The sequence below is a fragment of the Cavia porcellus genome, unplaced genomic scaffold, assembly GCF_034190915.1.
Source record: "Cavia porcellus strain 051 isolate PalLab524CR breed Dunkin Hartley unplaced genomic scaffold, mCavPor4.1 scaffold_26, whole genome shotgun sequence".
NCBI classification, from domain to species: domain Eukaryota; kingdom Metazoa; phylum Chordata; class Mammalia; order Rodentia; family Caviidae; genus Cavia; species Cavia porcellus.
In genome coordinates, this window is record NW_026947509.1 from 42,012,592 (window position 1) to 42,030,311 (window position 17,720).

At 42.6% G+C, this 17,720-nt stretch overlaps 1 protein-coding gene across 35 annotated transcripts in view; it reads left to right on the forward strand.

Annotated features, from left to right (window-relative positions):
* Abi2 (abl interactor 2) overlaps nt 1–17,720 on the forward strand; it is a 96,098-nt gene that overhangs the window by 62,185 nt on the left and 16,193 nt on the right. For 11 of the 35 annotated variants that reach the window (XM_063237327.1, XM_063237329.1, XM_013157448.3 and 8 more), the window contains 4 exons: nt 2,862–3,008; nt 3,637–3,761; nt 4,035–4,196; nt 10,118–10,276. In XM_063237327.1, the coding sequence (XP_063093397.1) occupies nt 2,862–3,008; nt 3,637–3,761; nt 4,035–4,196; nt 10,118–10,276 (593 nt within the window). The remainder of the gene's footprint in view (nt 1–2,861; nt 3,009–3,636; nt 3,762–4,034; nt 4,197–10,117; nt 10,277–17,720) is intronic. The other 24 variants (XM_063237328.1, XM_063237330.1, XM_063237309.1 and 21 more) reach the window with 3 other exon arrangements.

The following is a 17,720-nucleotide window of genomic DNA, read 5'->3' on the forward strand; positions in this document are numbered from 1 at the left end:
GTAGAAAAATTTTGTGGTACTTTTGATACTGCAAAATTGTGAACTTCTATTATCCTTCTCAATGAAGGTTGTATAGATGATAAAATTCTGTACACCATGTTATAGAACTGTTAAGCTTTGATTTGGTGCTACAGAATTGGGCTCTGGATTTGACTTAGCAGAAGTGGTCAACACAAAAAGTTGACTTTTTTCTTAAATAGCACTGTATCATTAGCTTCTGTATCACAGTCAGGATGTGTGACCAGAGCGGAATGTGCCACCCAGAAGCCTGATGACCAACACTCTGGTTGACCTCTGCTGTTTGCTCTGTTGTTCTGCATGCTCAGCCTCTCAACAGTTCAGTTTTTTCATCTGTAAAAAGGGGGTAATACTTGTCCTCTGTCAACTTTTCAGGATTACTGTACCACAAATTGGATTTTAAAGATTGTGTAGGACAAAATGTTTGATAAACATTGGCTTCATAATATGTACTAAAAGTTTTAAATTGGCAATCCTATTTTTAGCCCCCCACCAAAAAAATTTAAAAAAAAAGAAAAAAAATCCCCCCAAACAAAACCCAATCAAGCACTCTAGATGAAGACAACAAAAATAAGATATAAAGGAAGATAAAGTTAGAAGAGAAATTACAGTTAGGACAGTGGAAACAAACACCAAAAATGATTATCACCTAGGAGTAGGATGACTTTATTGGAGGTGGTCAGAAAATTTCTGCTTAGCATAGAGAGGAAGGTTCTGGTGGACTAAACAGACTTGATTTTCAGGCGGAATGATGCTGCTAGAGAGTAGAGTAGTACAGAAGTGAGAGTAGGGAGATCAAGAGGAGCTACTTTTTTGTGGAATGTTGGCATTTGTACTGTGTGTATAGTGCCTATTGGATTTTGTTAGGCATTAAATCAAGATGCTTAGTATGGTGGCGCACACCTGTAATCCCAGCACTCTGGGAGGCTGAAACACGAGGGTTGCTAACCCAGCTTGGGCTGCTTACTGAAGGTCCTGGACCCCAGGACCACCACCAACAAAACAACTTCCCAACAAAACCAAAGCAAAATATTAGTTAGATATCTGTTTATTCTCTAATAAAATAAAGTAAAATTTTGTTTTGCTCCCAGATTTTGAAGATTTGCTTATAGCTTCATATGTGTTTTACCTGGGCAACAGTGGTTCTGCAGCACCTTTGACTAAGGAGTGGCGGTCATGGCTGGACTTCCCAGGCTTCAACTGCTGTCCTTGTTCCTTGTTCCTTCACTCAGTTCTCAATTAAGAAAGATTTTTTTCTTCTTAGATGAAATAGAGCATTTTTACTATCTGGGAAGCATTGTCTAAACATTTAAAGAAATGTTTAGAAATTCTAATTTGTTTTTATATTCGTATTAAAATTTCAGACATACAGTTTTGGTATTTTAAATCCAGAGTCCCGACATTGTTTATTATTATTTTTCTTTGATCCAGTATCCCATCTGGTACCTCTTATTTTTTAATTACCAAAGTATGCATTGCATTTATGTGAGGAGACTTAGAGGGTCGTAGACTTAGAAGTGGCTTGCATTACATGGGTCCCGTTGCCGCTGAAAACTAATGAGCAGTATCGAGTGGGCTTGGAGGGCAGAGGGCGTCTCAGAGCCACTCTGGGAGCCCCTTGGAGGGGGATCTCAGGGATGCTTCGGGAGCCTCTTGGAGGAACAAGCCAGCCTTACTGAGAGAGAACACAGCTCTGGTTTTCACGTCTTGAGATGCCAGTTTTGATTCTTTTTTTTTTTTTTCTTTTTCATTTTTTATCGGTACCAGGGATCGAACTCACGACTGCCTGCTTGCAAGGCAGGCGCTTATGCTGCTGAGCTAAATCCCCAGCCCCTAGTTTTGATTCTTTGAAAGACCAGATGTTTTATATTTATCACTGTCACAAAGAATTTGTAAACTTTAAAAAGAGATGAAAACTAATAGTGTTCCCATATGCACCTTATTTTCTGTTATAATCCTATATTTGCTTTCTTACCCTTCTTAATCTCTTCCTTTAAAAGGAGAAATTGAGAAAAAAGGGAAATACATGTCAGGCACGACCGTCTGGCTTGCCTTTTACAGTGCAGTGAGGTGGGCCAAGGGTTCGGGTGTTTTCACTTTCTTGGCCTGGGTCCCGCTGTGTTGCCCAGGCTGGTCCGCAGTTGCGGGGCTCGGTGCGGCCCCCAAGTGCTGACACTACAGGTGCGCACCCTCCCGCCTGCTCAGGTGGTCTTTGGGAATTTTCTTCTCTCTTTTTCTAAGTGTCAGACTCTGAGGAGGGAAAGAGGGAAGAGGTCAGGGTCAAAGTTGAGAGAATGTGGTGGTGAGAGTGGAAGGTGACATTTCTGTGTATAGACGGACTTCAAGTCCTGTGCATTCAGTGTTGTAAGAAGACCTGAGCTAACTTTCTATGGCTCGTGTTGACTCCTGAGTGTGGGTTTGTGGACCCCAAATCTTGACTTGTCTTACCGGCTTCGAACGTCCCGGTTAGGGAGCGAGGAGCGAGGGGCGAGGGGGCTCCCCATCAGTGATCTCACGCAGGGCGCCGGGCGGCGACCAACGAAAGTGCGGGACTGAAGCAGCCCAGGAGAAGGCAGTGCCCGAAAGCCTTGGCGTGTGTGGTGGGGAACCTTGAAGCTCTCAGGATGCAGGGACAAATCGCTTTAGCCCAGCGAGACGCGCTTGACGGGTGAGAGCTGACAGCGCATGCGCACCAGAACTCTGGCGGTGCCGGGCGCGACCCCAGGAAAGCCTGAACCTGGTAACCTGTCCGAGCACGGTGTCCGAGTGTGATTACAGCTCGCGTTCACTGCAGCAGCTTGGGGACTGCTTAACCACACATCCGTGCGCTCTTCTTTTTGTAGGCGGCACTCCCCCTACCGCACCCTGGAGCCAGTGCGTCCTCCAGTGGTGCCAAATGATTACGTTCCTAGCCCAACCCGTAACACGGCTCCCTCGCAGCAGAGCCCTGTGAGGACAGCTTCTGTCAATCAAAGAAATCGAACCTACAGGTATTTCCTCCGCCTTGGCGCCGAGCGCGCTGCCCCGGCACCGCGACCCGCCCGCCTCCCGTGCTGGTCTGAGCTCTCCCCCACTCCGCCCCCGCACGGCCTCTGACGCCCACCCTCGCCTGGCTCGGCAGTCAGGAAGTGGGACACCAGGCACACTGCTCACAGTCAGGCTTCACACCGAGACGATCGTTCAGTTGATCTGCAAACCAATTATGCACCAAATGTGGCCAATTTCAAGTTGTTTTTTGGTGGAACTTTACAGATGAAAAACTATACCTGACAGTACCAGTTTGGGGTAGTGTAACAAGCGGTTACAAATTTAGAGAAGTTGCTGAGGGAAATGTTTTTATGATGTTTCTTCAGATAGGCACAGACTGGAATATAAAGAGATGCTGTGTATTTTGTTATGTTGAGCTCCAGCATTTTTGATTTACGTTCATGGAGCATTTTTTTCTCTGTCAGTTTCCTTAATACATCTTACTAAAAGATGTTAAAGCAAGCTTAACGAGCTCAGCGTTCCCCCAGTTTCGTGGCAGAGCTAACGCTCCCGAGTGCCCCTGTGTAGTCGTGCTCTCTGCAGGACCTCCGGACGCCCGGTGCGAGCGCTCACCCCGGCTCTGTCTCCCAGCAGCAGCGGCAGTAGCGGAGGAAGCCACCCGAGCAGCCGCAGCAGCAGCCGGGAGAACAGCGGCAGCGGGAGCGTGGGGGTCCCCATTGCCGTGCCCACGCCGTCCCCTCCCAGCGTCTTCCCGGGTAAGTTATCGCGGTGCCCTCTCTGCCTTCCGTTTGGGGGTGAGCTGCGGGATGCTGTCCTGCAATCGGGGTTCTGTGATGTAGGAGGCGGGGAGGCCCTGGGTCCGTTGCGCTTGGCCTGGCCTGGCCTGGCTGGGACAGGAGAGGGTAGGGCGAGGTAGGAAAGCGGCGTGCGCCTGGAGTCGCCGCTGGCCTTGCCCGCGCCCCTCTTCCTCGGGGTGGCGCCGCGCCCCCGCCGGAGCGGCTGCCTCACCCTTCCGCTCTCTCCTGCAGCCCCCGCCGGTGCCGCCCCTGCAGGCGCGCCCCCCATGCCATCTGCCCCTTCCGCTGCCCCCGTCCCCTCGGCCGCCCCGGACGCTGCTGCTGGGGGCGCCCAGACCCTTGCCGACAGCTTCACTTCTGCAGCGCCTCCTGTGTCTTCCAACCCACCCGCAGGTGAGTCCTGGCTGGTGCACGGAACCAGACAGGGACGGCATCTTAGGGGGGTGCACTGTGGCCGCACTGTGTTTGTGGAAAGGGGTCGGATAATGCATGACTGTAAACGCATGTGACCATGGAGTAAGTATCCTGGGAAAACCAGGACTTCCTCCTACATTTTTCAAGTAGGATAGTACAGCTATATTAAAAACATTGAATTTCATTTGTTTAACGCTTGAGAATTTCATATGGAGCAATCTTCACTACGGTTTTGAGAAATTGTCGCTAGAAGTGTTACAGGTTAAGGAATTATAAAAGTTCCAAGGTGTGTTTTACAGGAGATATTTTCCATAGCGATTTGAGAGCCTCTCAAAGTTTGTTGTGACCGAATCTGTTGCATACCTTAGCAGCACTGGAAACTGAAAGCTTGCACAGTGAACTTAACCAGGTTTATTAAAGCTGACTGGTGTGTTTAGTGTTTTAAAATTGCAACTAAATCTGTTTTGATGGGGCGTAAAACACTCAATTGCTAGAAAACACATTTGAACAGTTAATTCGAAGCTGGTTAGTAAGCAGGTTCTTATCTATTATAAAACGTACGTGTGTGTATGTGTGTGTGTGTACATCAGCTTTTTAGCTTGTCAGCAAAGTACTTCCCAGACTCAGCTTTGCTTTCCTAGCCAGCTGTTTGCATGTTTAATAGACACTTTTAGCTAAATTGGATTTTATACAGTGTTCTGTTGGAATAGCTTCTGTGATAGTATTTGTAAAGCTTTCTGTGGAGGGTAGATGTAAACATTATTTTTTGTTCTAAGTAAGGTACAACTTGTTAGGCCAAATTTATCATGGACCTGGCCTAGATCCCCAATCTCCCAAATGAATGTACAGTAAGGGCTTAAATAAATGAGACAAGTGGTATGATTTTAGGGCTCTGGGAGGATCAAAACACTCTGCAGAGTTTTCGATGCTTCCACAAAAATGAGAGCTGAGACAAGGAGCCTCTTTGGACTGCTCATATTTATTACATCTCCAAACGAAGAGCGGGGATACTGAGGAAAGCATGGGAAATGAGCAGGACTTTGGGAGTCACTTCAAAGACTTTTCCAAGTGGTAAATTATGCCAGTTTAGGAGAGCCATCTCATCTCCAGGATGACATTTACGTTATGGTAGGAGTGAGACTGCAGGTATGAGAGACCTGCAGCCACAGTCTCTATCTACTTCAAGGATGCCTGAGCCAGGCAGGTGTCCTCAGCTGTGGCCTCACCTTGCCTTTTGAAGTTTCTGTGGCATCACAGGCCACTACAGGCCTCAGCTGGGACCAGTGATTCATAGAGAGTCACTCATAGGAATCAGCTCCCATCGACAGGCAAGAGGCCCAGGCCTAGAAAAGACTGAACAGATAAAACACAGAAAGCCAATCAGTTCATTTTAAATTCTGCTCAGAGCTGTGTCATAGTGGTCTCCAATAAAACTATCTAGTTAACTTTCAAAATCTTGTGTTTTTGTGTTAGTAAAGAGTATGTCCTGACCTTGACTGCAGAAAGGACAGATTGCTTCCAGCTAAGAGCCAGCATTTTAGTAATCAATAATAATGTAATAACAGATGCCTGACTCATAGTGTTCATCAAATAAATATTTGTTATGTGAATAATTTTTTATTCACATATGAGAAAGTAAAGTTTTTATTCTTTGGTTTTTTTAGGACAGGGTCTCGCTATGCAGTTTAAGCTGGACTTGAGCTCACTTTGTAACCCAGGCTGGTCTCGAACTCACAATGATCCTCCTGCCTCCCTGCTTCCTGCCTCACCCTCCTGAGTGCTGGGATTACAGGCATGTGCCCTTATGGCCAGCTTGAAAGTACAGTTTTTAAAATAAAAAACAAGATAAGTGTCTTAGTGATTTATATTGATATAATCTTTTTCATATAGTTGTCTCTTTTTGTGGTACTGGGGAGTGAACCTAGTACCACTTGCCCACATTCCTGGCCAGTTCTCTTTTCTTTCACTTTTTGTTGTTGTTTTTGAGACAGAGTCTCACTATGTATCCCTGGCTGGCCTTGAACTCATGGCAGTCCTCCTGCCTCAACCTCCCAAGTGCTGGGATTACAGGTATGAACCACCACATTTTAAAATTTGAGGCAGGTTTTCACTAAGTTGTTAAGTTGCCCAGGCTGGGGTTGAATTTGTGATTTTCTCTTCTCAGCCTCCCAGAGTTCTGGAGTATCACTGTACACACCTGTTTAAAGTTGTCTTTGGATCACCAGATAATGTTTGATGTAAGATAAAATTCACCTTTTTAGTGTGTATGTGTTTGAGAGTTTTGACAAATGCATACAGTCATGTAACCATCACCACAGTGAAGACATGGAGTGGTCTTATTATCCTAGGAGCATCTGTCATTCCCTTTTGGCCAGGCCTTCGTCAAGCCTCTTGTGACCCCTCAGTAGGTTTTGCATTTGTTTTTTTTTTTTTTTTGGTGTTTTTCGTTTTTATCGGTACCAGGGATCAAACTCAGGATTGCCTGCTAGCAAGGCAGGCGCTTATGCCGCTGAGCTAAATCCCCAGCCCCTGTTTTGCATTCGTTTTATATAAATGCAAGTATGTGCTGCACAGCTTTCTGGGTCTGGTGTTGGTGATGTAGCCATGTTGTGTGTGTGTGTGTGTGTTTGTGTGTTTTGTTCTTATTTCTGCATGGTGTGCTTTCATGTGATGTACCAGAATCTCTCTTTGCCAGTTGGGGAACATTTGGATTGTCCTTAGTTTTGAGCACCATAACAGTTCACATCCAGGTTTCTTGGGAACACAGTTTTATTTCATTGGAGTACCTGTGCACTAGCTTGTGGTATGAGCTATGTTGAATTTCACAGAAGCTGCCTGATGGTTTCCCAGAGTGGTTGTAAAATTTGTGTGTCTACCAGCAATGTGTGAGCTTTTTAGCTGCACCCTTACCACCACTTGGTTCCTGGTGTTCTGTGTTTAACTTCAGCTACCCTGGTGGTGTGTGATGTTTGTTGTGGGGTGCCAACCCCTCTTTTGGAGCTGGGCACTGGCCTCAGGCTCTCGTACTGGTGTGTACCCCCAGCCCTTTTTATTTTATCCTGCTAAGCTGCTCAGGCTGGGCTCACAGTTGCTATCATCTGCCTCAGCCTCCCAAAACATTCCCCATCTTCCTTGTAAGTTTTTTTCCTTATCAGTGAATTTTTATATTTTGAATTCTTTATCAGTGATGTGAACTGCAAATATTTTCTTTCATTTTGTGAAATATTTTCTTTCATTTTTAATTCATATTCTTAGTGGAGCCTTTCCAGTAGCAGAAGTTCTTTGTACTCATTATGTACAGTTTGTCTTTTTTTTTTTTTTCTTCTGTGGATTGTGATTTTGTGAGAACTTTTTAACTGTGGTCATAAATTTTTATGTGTTTTCTTCCACCTGACTTTCTTTTGCAAGTTTTGAATTTTAGGTTTTGTAGTTAGGTCTCTGGTGACTAGCCAGTTTTTTCTAAACCCCCAAACAAGGTAAATGCCATGCTAATGTTACAAATACTGCTTCTTTCATGCACTGTCGTTGAACCACTGCAGATTGCTAACTTAAGTGAAAATTTAGACTGAATCTAATGGCATTAAATTCACAGTGGTATTAATCACTGATTTTGGGTGGGGGGGAACTGGGATCAAACTTGGAGCCTTATGTTTGCCAGGCAAGTGCTTATGTTGCTGAGCTAAATCCCTGGCATCATCACCAAGTGTTTTTAACTCAAGGACCCTGGTCTGTTCTGGATTTCATTATTAAGTGCCAGTATTGCGTTTCTGCCTGGTAGTCCCAGTGGCTGACTGCAGCCTGCCCGCCTTGCCTGCCTGCTGTTGATCATGTTACTGAGTGCCTGCAGCTGGTAATGGGTCAGGTGTGGGCTTGGGTATTCCAGGTTTCGTGTGCATCACTGGGTAGCAGATTTTAATACATCGTGAAATGAGTATGTACGACTCCTTGTGGATCCAGCTTTTACATGTTGACGGGGTTCCCACAGTGCAGTCTACCGATGTGGAACATTCTGTAAGCATGGCAAAAGGACAGAGTGTCCGAAGGGTTTCCTCCCTCCCCCCTCCTTGCCCTCCCCTGTTCTTCTCTTCCCCTCTGCTTCCTCTGCTCTCCTATCTCCTCCGCCCCTGTCTGCTGCTTGCTGAATGTTCTCTCCTGGTGTTCTGGTACTCTAACAGGTCCTCAGCTGATTGGGGGGTACATGGGACCAAGTAAGGGAAAGCCAAGGCACAGTTTGGAAGCTGCCAGGGTACCGGGGATCGAACTCACGACCGCCTGCTTGCAAGGCAGGTGCTTATGCCGCTGAGCTAAACCCCCAGCCCCTGAGGCAGGACGATCTTGAGTTCAAAGACAGCCTGAGCAATTTGGTGAAACCCTATCTCAGAATGCCATGTAGGAAAAAAGAGTTGTGGAGATGCTTAGTGCTGGAATGCTTACGTGGTTTGCACAAGGCCTTGAGTGGGGTTAGAGTAGGGGGCTATGGCCTGTGTGGAAAAAAAGTTAGCAAAATTGTGTTAGGGAATTGACGGCTCAGGGAAGGTGTGATGAATGATGTGCATCCACTCTGTATTTTAGCTTTTTCATAAACTAATTTTAAGACAGTAATTAACTTTTGAGATGGGTATTTTTGGATAAAAATATATTTGATTTGGAATTATGTCATCAGACATCTTACTGAAACAGTTTTCCTTTAAAAAATTCTTTGCTACATTATAATTGTATTATACCTACCAATATTATTTTGGAGTAAGATTGTGTGTCAGACATTTTTCTTTTTTCCTTCTCAGCATCATTCTTACCTTGTTTAGTTCCAGCATTGAGTAGCTGCTTTGTTATAGGAAAGGAATTGTCTCAGTTCAATTTGTGCTGTTATCATAGCATATCAGGAGCTAACTTATAAACAGGAGAAATCTGCTTCTCGCTGGGCTTGATCATGCATGCCCTATAATGTCAGCATTCTGGGAGGCTGAGACAGGAGGATCTCAAGTTCAAGCCCAGCCCAGGCAATTTAGAAACATAGGGAGACCTTGTCTAAAAAAGAAAACAAAAACAAAAATAATGCTAGTTGGTGTAAGTCAGTGCAAAGGCCCTGGGTTCAATCCTCAGGACAGCAAAAACCAAACAAAGCAAAACTGAACCAAGCAAAGCAGATCAAACTGTTTCTGCAGGCAAACAGGACGTACGCAGTGAAGGCCGGGAGTCCGGCCTGGCTGGGCCCTTCTTCCTCCGGGCTTTGTGGGAGGCAGGCATCACTGGGAGGAGGCATGGAGAGAAGAGAGATTGGCATTGGCAGTGGGTGGGCCGAGTGCCCTTTCTCCTCAGGAACCCCTCCGTCTCTTCTGGGGAGCAGCTTGACGTCCTCACTGCCGCTTTGCCTGTCTGTCTGTCCGACTACCTGTCCATCCAGGGAGCGGTTCTATACAGAAGAGCTTTGGGGAACGCTCAGACCACAGCAAAGGCCAGGAACATTAGTTAATTTAGTTGTGCTGATTTTGGAAACCGCATACATGGTCGGTGAAATCTTAATGCTAACTAGTTACCTATCTAGATGTAATTTTGCCAAACACAAGTCTTAGTTTCGTTTATTTCTTGCTGTTTTGTTAAGTTTTAATTTTTATCAGCATGTGTTTGCAGGGCACAGTGATGCCATTCCTTGGAGGGAATTGCAGTATGCACATAATGCCTCTGGATCTTTTTTTCCCCTTTCCTCCCCACTCCCTTTTATTTTTAATCTCCCTGCTTTTGTGCTTTGGTGCAGTGCTGGCCGAGCACACTTTTCCTCTTGCGTTGATTTTATGATAGCAATGTATTGGACCACACACTGTCACATTCAGTAACTGGAGAATGATTTGGGCAGTGCACATGCACATCTCCTCACCTGCGGTCTCTGTTGGTCTCCCCAGGCCATCCGGTTCAGTTCTACAGCATGAACAGGCCGGCCTCCCGCCACACACCGCCCACCATTGGGGGCTCCCTGCCCTACCGCCGCCCACCCTCCATCAGTTCGCAGGCCGGCCTTCAGCCCCAGGTGAACGGTGGACCTTTCTATAGCCAGAACCCAGGTGAGATTTTCTTTTGCTTCTTATGTATCTGTTTAAAAATCTTCAGTTAAAAACCTTTAATTCCACATAATTGGCGGTGATATGTGGTGCACAGTACTGTTGGTTGTATGAATGGAAGTATTGAATGCATGCTTGATGAATACTTGGCTGCATTTAATGCTGTATCTTTCCACTCTCTCCTCAAAATCATTGCATGATTTCCTTGTAAAGTTGTACAAGTTAATTTTTCTGAGCAGAATAGCAGATTCCACTCTCTCCTCAAAATCATTGCATGATTTCCTTGTAAAGTTGTACAAGTTAATTTTTCTGAGCAGAATAGCAGAATCCTTTTTTTTTTTTAAAAGTGAAATCCTTTTGACTGTGCTAGTGGTTACTTTAAAAAATAATATTGTGGGCTAGAGGAGTAGCTCTGTGGTAGAACATTAGTCCAGAATGGACAGCACACTGGGTTTGAGTTCTGGATTACCCACCTCCCCCCATAAAAAGCCCACTGAGAACTTGGTGAATCATATGTCTTTTTTTTTTGTACCGGGGATTGAACTCACGACCTTGTGCTTGCCAGGCAGGTGCTTACGCTAACTGAGGTAAACCCCTGGCCCTTGTACTTTTTATTTAATGATCTGTCCTGTTCTCTGGTTTATAGATAACGGTGATGAAATTGGGTGTGCAACATGCTCTTTTGTGCTGTCACTAATATATATTACCTTATTTGTTTTCTTGTTTTGGTATGGGAAATGAAATGGGACCTGTGCTCTGCAGGCAGGTGCTGTGCTGTTGAGCTACATCCCTGGCCCCCTTTATTCAGTTCTTACTCCACATTTCTGTTGGAAAAGCTGGGCCTTGGAGAAATTGACCCAAATATAACAATTGTAACTGCATCATTCATACAGAAAAACTAATCTGACATGTATTTAATGCTATCCATGGTCTTTATTTTCCGTATTCCCTAGAAAGAGCAAGAACAAATATTAGATGTGGCCTGTCAGCTTATTGTATTGTTAGTTTTTCCAAGAGCCCAGTAAGCCTATGTGTGGGCACCTCTGATAGTAGAGGGCAGCATATTGCATCTTTGATGTTTTCTATTTATTTTTTTCAAATCCATTTTATTTCAAAGAGAAAAAAAAAATCAAAACACCTCAATCGGGGTGACGATGGTACATATATTATGCATTGTTATCCCCAAATCATAAAATCTTGTTCATAAAATCTTCACCCAGAGCACAAGACATCTGCATTCAGTTGCCCAAGCAGTATTGACACAAATCTTTCCCTTTAGCGAACTTGTAGAAATCAGTTGTGTAACTATCTTAACTATTTCTTTATGTACATATATGTATACATACACACATACAAATGTTTCTTTCAGCTTTTCACACTAGTGAGACAATATGATATTTACATGTGTGTCTTATTTATTTCACTTATGAGTATGGTCTTCTCAAGTTTTATCCATTTACCTATAAAAGTCTCCAGTTTATCCTTCTTTATGGCTGAGTAGTACTCTGTTGAATAAAAAGGCCACATCTTTTTTATCCATTCCTCAGTTGATGGGCATTTAGGTTGTTTCCAAGATGTGGCTACTATAAACTATGCTGCTATAAACATGGGTGCGCATATATCACTGTAGTATGATGCTTTTAGTTCTTTTGGGAAAATATCCAGAAGGGGAAGAGCTGGGTCTACTGGGACCTCTAGGCCTAGGGTTTTGAGGAACCTTCACTCTGATTTATACAGACGGTCGCTCCTTTTGTCTTCCATCCCCTCCAGCATTTGTTACTGCTTGATTTCTTGATAGTAGCCATTCTTCCTGGGGTGAGGTAGAATCTCAGTGTTTTTTTTTTTCTTTTTGTCTTTTTCATTTTTATTGGTACCGGGGATCGAACCGGGTCCCTGCAAGGCAGGCGCTTATGCCGCTGAGCTAAATCCCCAGCCCCTCAGTGTTGTTTTAATTTGTATCTCTCGAATGACCAGTGATGTTGAACATTTTTTCACTTATTTGCTATTTGTACTTCTTCACCTGAGAAGTGTATATTCATCTCAGATGCCCATTTTTGGATTGATTCTTTTAATCTGGGAGGACTGATGTTTTTGAGTTCTTTATATGTTCTCAATAGTAATCCTTTGAGAAACAGCTGGCAAACATTTTCTCCCATGTTGTGGGTTGTCTGTTCACTCTGTTGGTAGTTTTTCTTGCTGTGCAAAAGCTTCTCAGTAGAATGAGATCCCAGTTGTTGATTCTTTGTGATAGCTCTTGTGCAATTGGGGTTTGTTCATAAAATCTCTGCCTATGCCAATGTTTTAAAGAATTGTACCTACTTTTTCTTCCAGCAGATTTAATGTTTCCGTTTTAATATTAAGATCTTTGATCCATTCTGATTTTAGCTTACTGCATGGTGAAAGATACGGGTTCAGTTTTAATCTTTGGTGCGTGTAGAGCCATTTTTTCAGCACCATTTATTAAAGAGGCTGTCTTTCTTCCAGTGAATGAGTTTGGCACTTTTGTCCAAGATAAAGGGCTGGTTTTTTTTTTTTTTTGCTAGTATAACTTCAAGTCTGGATTGTGATGCCTCCTGCCTTGCCTTTGTTGCCCAGAAGTGCCTTTGCACTAGGTCTCTTCTGGTTCCAGATGAATTTTAGGATTTCTTTCTCTAATTCTGTGAGATATGCTATTGGAATTTTGATTTGGATTACATTGAATCTGTATAACAGTTTGGGAAATAGCCATTTTCACTATATTGGTTCTTCCTACCCAAAATGGGATAGCTCTCCCATTTTCTAATATCCTCTTCAATCTCCTTTTTCAGAGTTTTCAATGTAGAAGTCTTTTGCATCCTGTGTTAGATTAATTTCTAGCTGTTTCATTTTTTGGATGCTGTTGTAAAAAGTGTTGCTTCTCTAATTTCTATCTCGATGAGCTTGTTATTTATATATAGGAAGGCTGTTTTTTTTTTTTTTTTTGGTACCAGGGATCAAACTTACGGCCTAGTGCTTGTGCTGCTGAGCTAAATCTCTGGCCCAAGGCTGTTGATTTTTGAGTGTTGACTTTGTATCCAGCTATGCTACTGTGTTTGCTTATTAAATCTACCAGGTTTTTAGTGGAGATTTGGGATCTTCTATGTAGTCTCAGGTCATCTGCAACTAATGATAGTTTAACTTTTTCCTTTCCCATCATTATTCCTTTTATTTCTTCCTCTTATCTAATTGCTCCAGCTAAAATTTCCAGGACTATGGTTGAATAAAAGTGGAGACAGTAGACATCTTTGTCTTGTTCCTGATTTTAGAGAGAATTCAGTTTTTGTCCATTACTAGTATGATGTTGGCTGTTGGTTTGGCATAGATGGTTTATATCAGATTGAGACAAAGACCATCTATTCCAGTTTTCTGTAGGGTTTTTATCCATGAATGTGTGCTGGACATTTATCAAAAGCTTTTCCTGCATCTATTGAGATGATCTTATGATTTTTGTCCTTGGCTCTGTTACTATGATGTATTACATTTATGGATTTATGTATGTTGAACCATCCCTGTATTCCTGGAATGCATCCCACTTGATCATGGTGTACAATCTTGATGATTTGCTGCAATCTTCCAGTATCTTATTGAGAACTGTTGCATCAATGTTCGTTAGGAAATTGGCCTGTAATTTTCTTTCTTAGTTGATCTATCTCTGGTTTTGGTATCAGGGTAATGCTTGCTTCCAGGAATGAATTTGGGAGTATTGTGTCCCTTATCAATTTCACTAATGAGTTTGAGATGTGTTAGGTCTTCTCTAAATTTCTTGTAGAATTCAGCAGTGAATGTGTCAGAACCAGAGCTGTTCTTCATTGATAGGTTTTTAATTACACCTTTGATTTCATTGGTTGATACTGGTTTATTTAGGATTTTGTATGTCTTTTTTTTTTATTTTTTTGGGTGATAGTAGGAATTGAATTCAGGACCTTGCACATACCAGGCGCTATGCTGCTGAGCTATAACCCCAGCCCAGGATTTTTATATCCTCTTTATTCAGCTTTGGTAATTCATATGTATCTAGGAATCTGTCCTTCTATATTTTCCATCTTCTTAGAATACAAGTTTTCAAAGTAGGTATAGATGATCTTCTGGATTTCTTCAGGGTCTGTTGTGATTTCACCCTTTTCATTCCTAATTGTGGGGATTTGAGTCTTTCCTTTTTTTGATAAGGTTAATTAAAGATTTGTCAGTTTTATTTAATCTTCAAAGAACCAACTCTTTGCTTCATTCATTTTTGCATTGTTTTTTAGTCTCCAGTGTGTTGTTTTTTTGCTCTGATCTTTATAATTTTCTTCCTCATATGAGCTTTTGGCTTAGCCTGCTCTTCCTGTCCTCACATTGGTGTGTTGTGCTTCAAATATTTTCAGTGGAGTTTTTATTCTCCTGGATATCAGCTTGAATTTGCTTTATGGATTCCATTTCTTTCCTATGCTGCTCTTCCATAATTTTCTTAAACTCATCTGTCTTTTTGTCTGTGTCTGCCTTAAAGCCACTAAGTGTGGTGTGCATTTTAGTAATTTCTGTAGTTACCTCGAAAGTTGTTTCTGATTTCATTCTTTCCAGAGCCTCATTCAGTTGCTTTGTTGTTTCCACTCTAGAGAGGCCTGCCTGGTGAAGGGCTTCCAGATTACCCCACCTCATTGCTCCTGCATTTGCCTTTGGTGAACTGAATGTCTGGGGTTGCATTTTGCTTTAGTGTCTTCTTTTCTTTTTCTTCCTTTCTTTTTTTCTTAGTTTAAATTCTGGGGTAATGCTTATAAGTTGCCTATGGTGGGTTGCTTTATTGTTAGGTGTTGCTTGTTATTGTTATTGTTGCTTAGGTGATGACTACTTCTCTGAGGTATCTTCTAGGTGTAGCTGGTGTTCAGGTTTTGAGTCCATTGCAAGATATCCTATCTCTTCAGTTTGTTGGAGCTGAGAAGTTGTTGCTTGTTTGGTCTAGACCCTGGTTTTGTGGCACTGTGCCACAGTATTTTCTGTGACTCTTAATTAATCTTAACACCAGGACAAACAGCAGTTTAGAACAATTATGTAAGTTTTGGCTATAGTGGTACCAATAGCATTGAACATAGCCTAGAAAATGATGAACTAAACCAACTCTTTGCAAGTTTTAACTGTGTGAACTAGATTTGTGATTATCTAACAAAATGTAAAACAAACCAGATAATTATATGCAGTATTTAAGTCTGTAATATGTCAATTTTGCCCTTGGGTGTTAAAATTTAAAATGGCTTAAGGAGAAAATGGAGAAGTAGACAAAGAGAAAGAAATTAAAAGGAAGATTGGAAGACAAAGGAGGATCACGCCAGCTTTGGGAAACTGGTACAGAAGACTGCAGGAAAAGAAAGATAGAAGAGATAAAAGGAAGAACAGAAAAGAAACTCATGGACAGAGAGGTTAGGAACCACTTTCATACTCATAAAAACAATGAAGGAGAAAGAGAAAAAAGGAAAAAAAAAAAGAAAAAGTCTACTTCAGCATCCTGTCTGGTTTCGCTAGGAGACAATCAATGGAGACAGTGCCAGATAGTGCCGATCAATCCCAGCAGGCCAGTACTAGCTTTTTGGCAACCTAGTGGGTAATCTCAGCAGGCCTGCCCTGAGACCAGACTTACTGAGCTTGGTGCCTTCCAAGCAGTTCCTGTTGGAACTGAGCCCAGCTGAGTGCTGCTGAGGAAGGTGGCAGCAGTTCTGAGTTCTGGGCTTATCTGGCCTGTGTCTAAAATACTCTCAGCGAATCTCGCTCTCCTGTTGGAGGACTAAGTCCTCTGCACTCCTCGCCAGCCAGTTTTGTCCTCCTTGTCCGCTGCTACTCTTCACTACTGTGTCTCTCTGCAGAGACCTCCAGGGTCTGCAGCTGTCACCTTCCTTGGGCCCCTGCGTCCCCAGTTTCTAGCAGCTCTTCTTATGTAGTGAGACTATTGACTATTGCCTTCTTCTTCCTTGAAGCTTTTCTTTTAACTCTCTCTGTGGACTTCAGTTTGTACTTCTGATTCTTCCTGTGTGCAGGGCACCTACTGCCTTCCTGTATTCCAGTATCTGGTGGGGACTCTCAGAGAGGTTGTTTTCTCTGCTGCTTCCCACTTCGCCATCTTCCAGGAAGTCTGTTGTTTGTTCTTAATGACGGTCACTATATAGAATAGAAACTCTGGTATTGTGATGTCTCCTGCTTTGTTCTTATTGCTCAAAGTTGCTTTTGCTGTTCTGTTTCCATATGATTTTAGGATTTTCTCTAGCTCTATGAGGAATGCTGTTGGTATTTTGATTGGAATTGATTCAGTCTATGTATAATTTTTGAGGGATGTGGTGATTTTGACAATACTGGTTCTGCCTATCCAGGAACAGGAGACGTTTTTCCATTTTCTGATATATCTCCTTTAGTCTTTTTTTTTCTGAGTACTGAAGTTTTTATTGTAGAGGTCGACTTCTTTGGTTAGGTTATTGCAAAGTATTTACTTTCTCTTGATGCTTTTATGAATGATATTTTCATAATTTCTTTCTCACTGAGTTCATTGAGTTTTGTGTGTTGATTTTATATTCTATATTGCTGAAACTAGTTATTCTAAGATATTTATTTTTGGTAGAATTTTGTGAATCTTCTGTGTAGAGTATCATGTCAAATTTTGAGTTCTTTCTGCATACATGGCCATTTTATTCTTTTCTCTTAATTGCTCAAATGTTTCAAGTACTGTGTTGAATAGAAGTAATAATGGACATCCTTGTCTTGTTCCTAATTTTAGAAAGAATACTATCACTTTTCCATATTTAATTTGATGGTGACTTGGTTTATCATGAATAGCTTTTATCGTGCTCAGATATAGTCCTATACCTGTTTTTTTCAGAGTATTTGTTATTCTTCAGGGGTGCTGGATTTTGTTGAAAGCCTTTTTCACATCTATTGATATGATCGTGCGGGTTTTGTCCTTGCTTCTGTTTCTGTGGTGCGTTACATTTATTGATTTGCATACGTTGAACGATCTTGGAGCTGGGATGGAACCTGCTTGATGATGATATGTGATCTTTTTTTTTTTTTTTTTCTTTTTCCTTTTTTATCGGTACCGGGGATCGAACTCACGACTGCCTGCTTGCAAGGCAGGCGCTTATGCCGCTGAGCTAAATCCCCAGCCCCGATATGTGATCTTTTTGATGACTTGTTGCTTTCTGTTTCCTAGTATCTTGTCGAATGTGTTTGCATCTGTAATTCCTTGAGGACACTGACCTGGAGGGTTTTTTTCCATTGGGTCTTTTCAGGCCCAGAGTGAGACCTCATAGTCCTATTTGCATAGCCTGACCAAGGCTGTCCCATTAGGCAGCTTGTGCCACTGGCTTTACAAATGGACCCATCACATCACTTTCATTTACTAATAAAATTTTTCCTAATAAAATTAATAAAAAGTCTATAAATGGACTAAATATAATTAGCTGCTGGAATT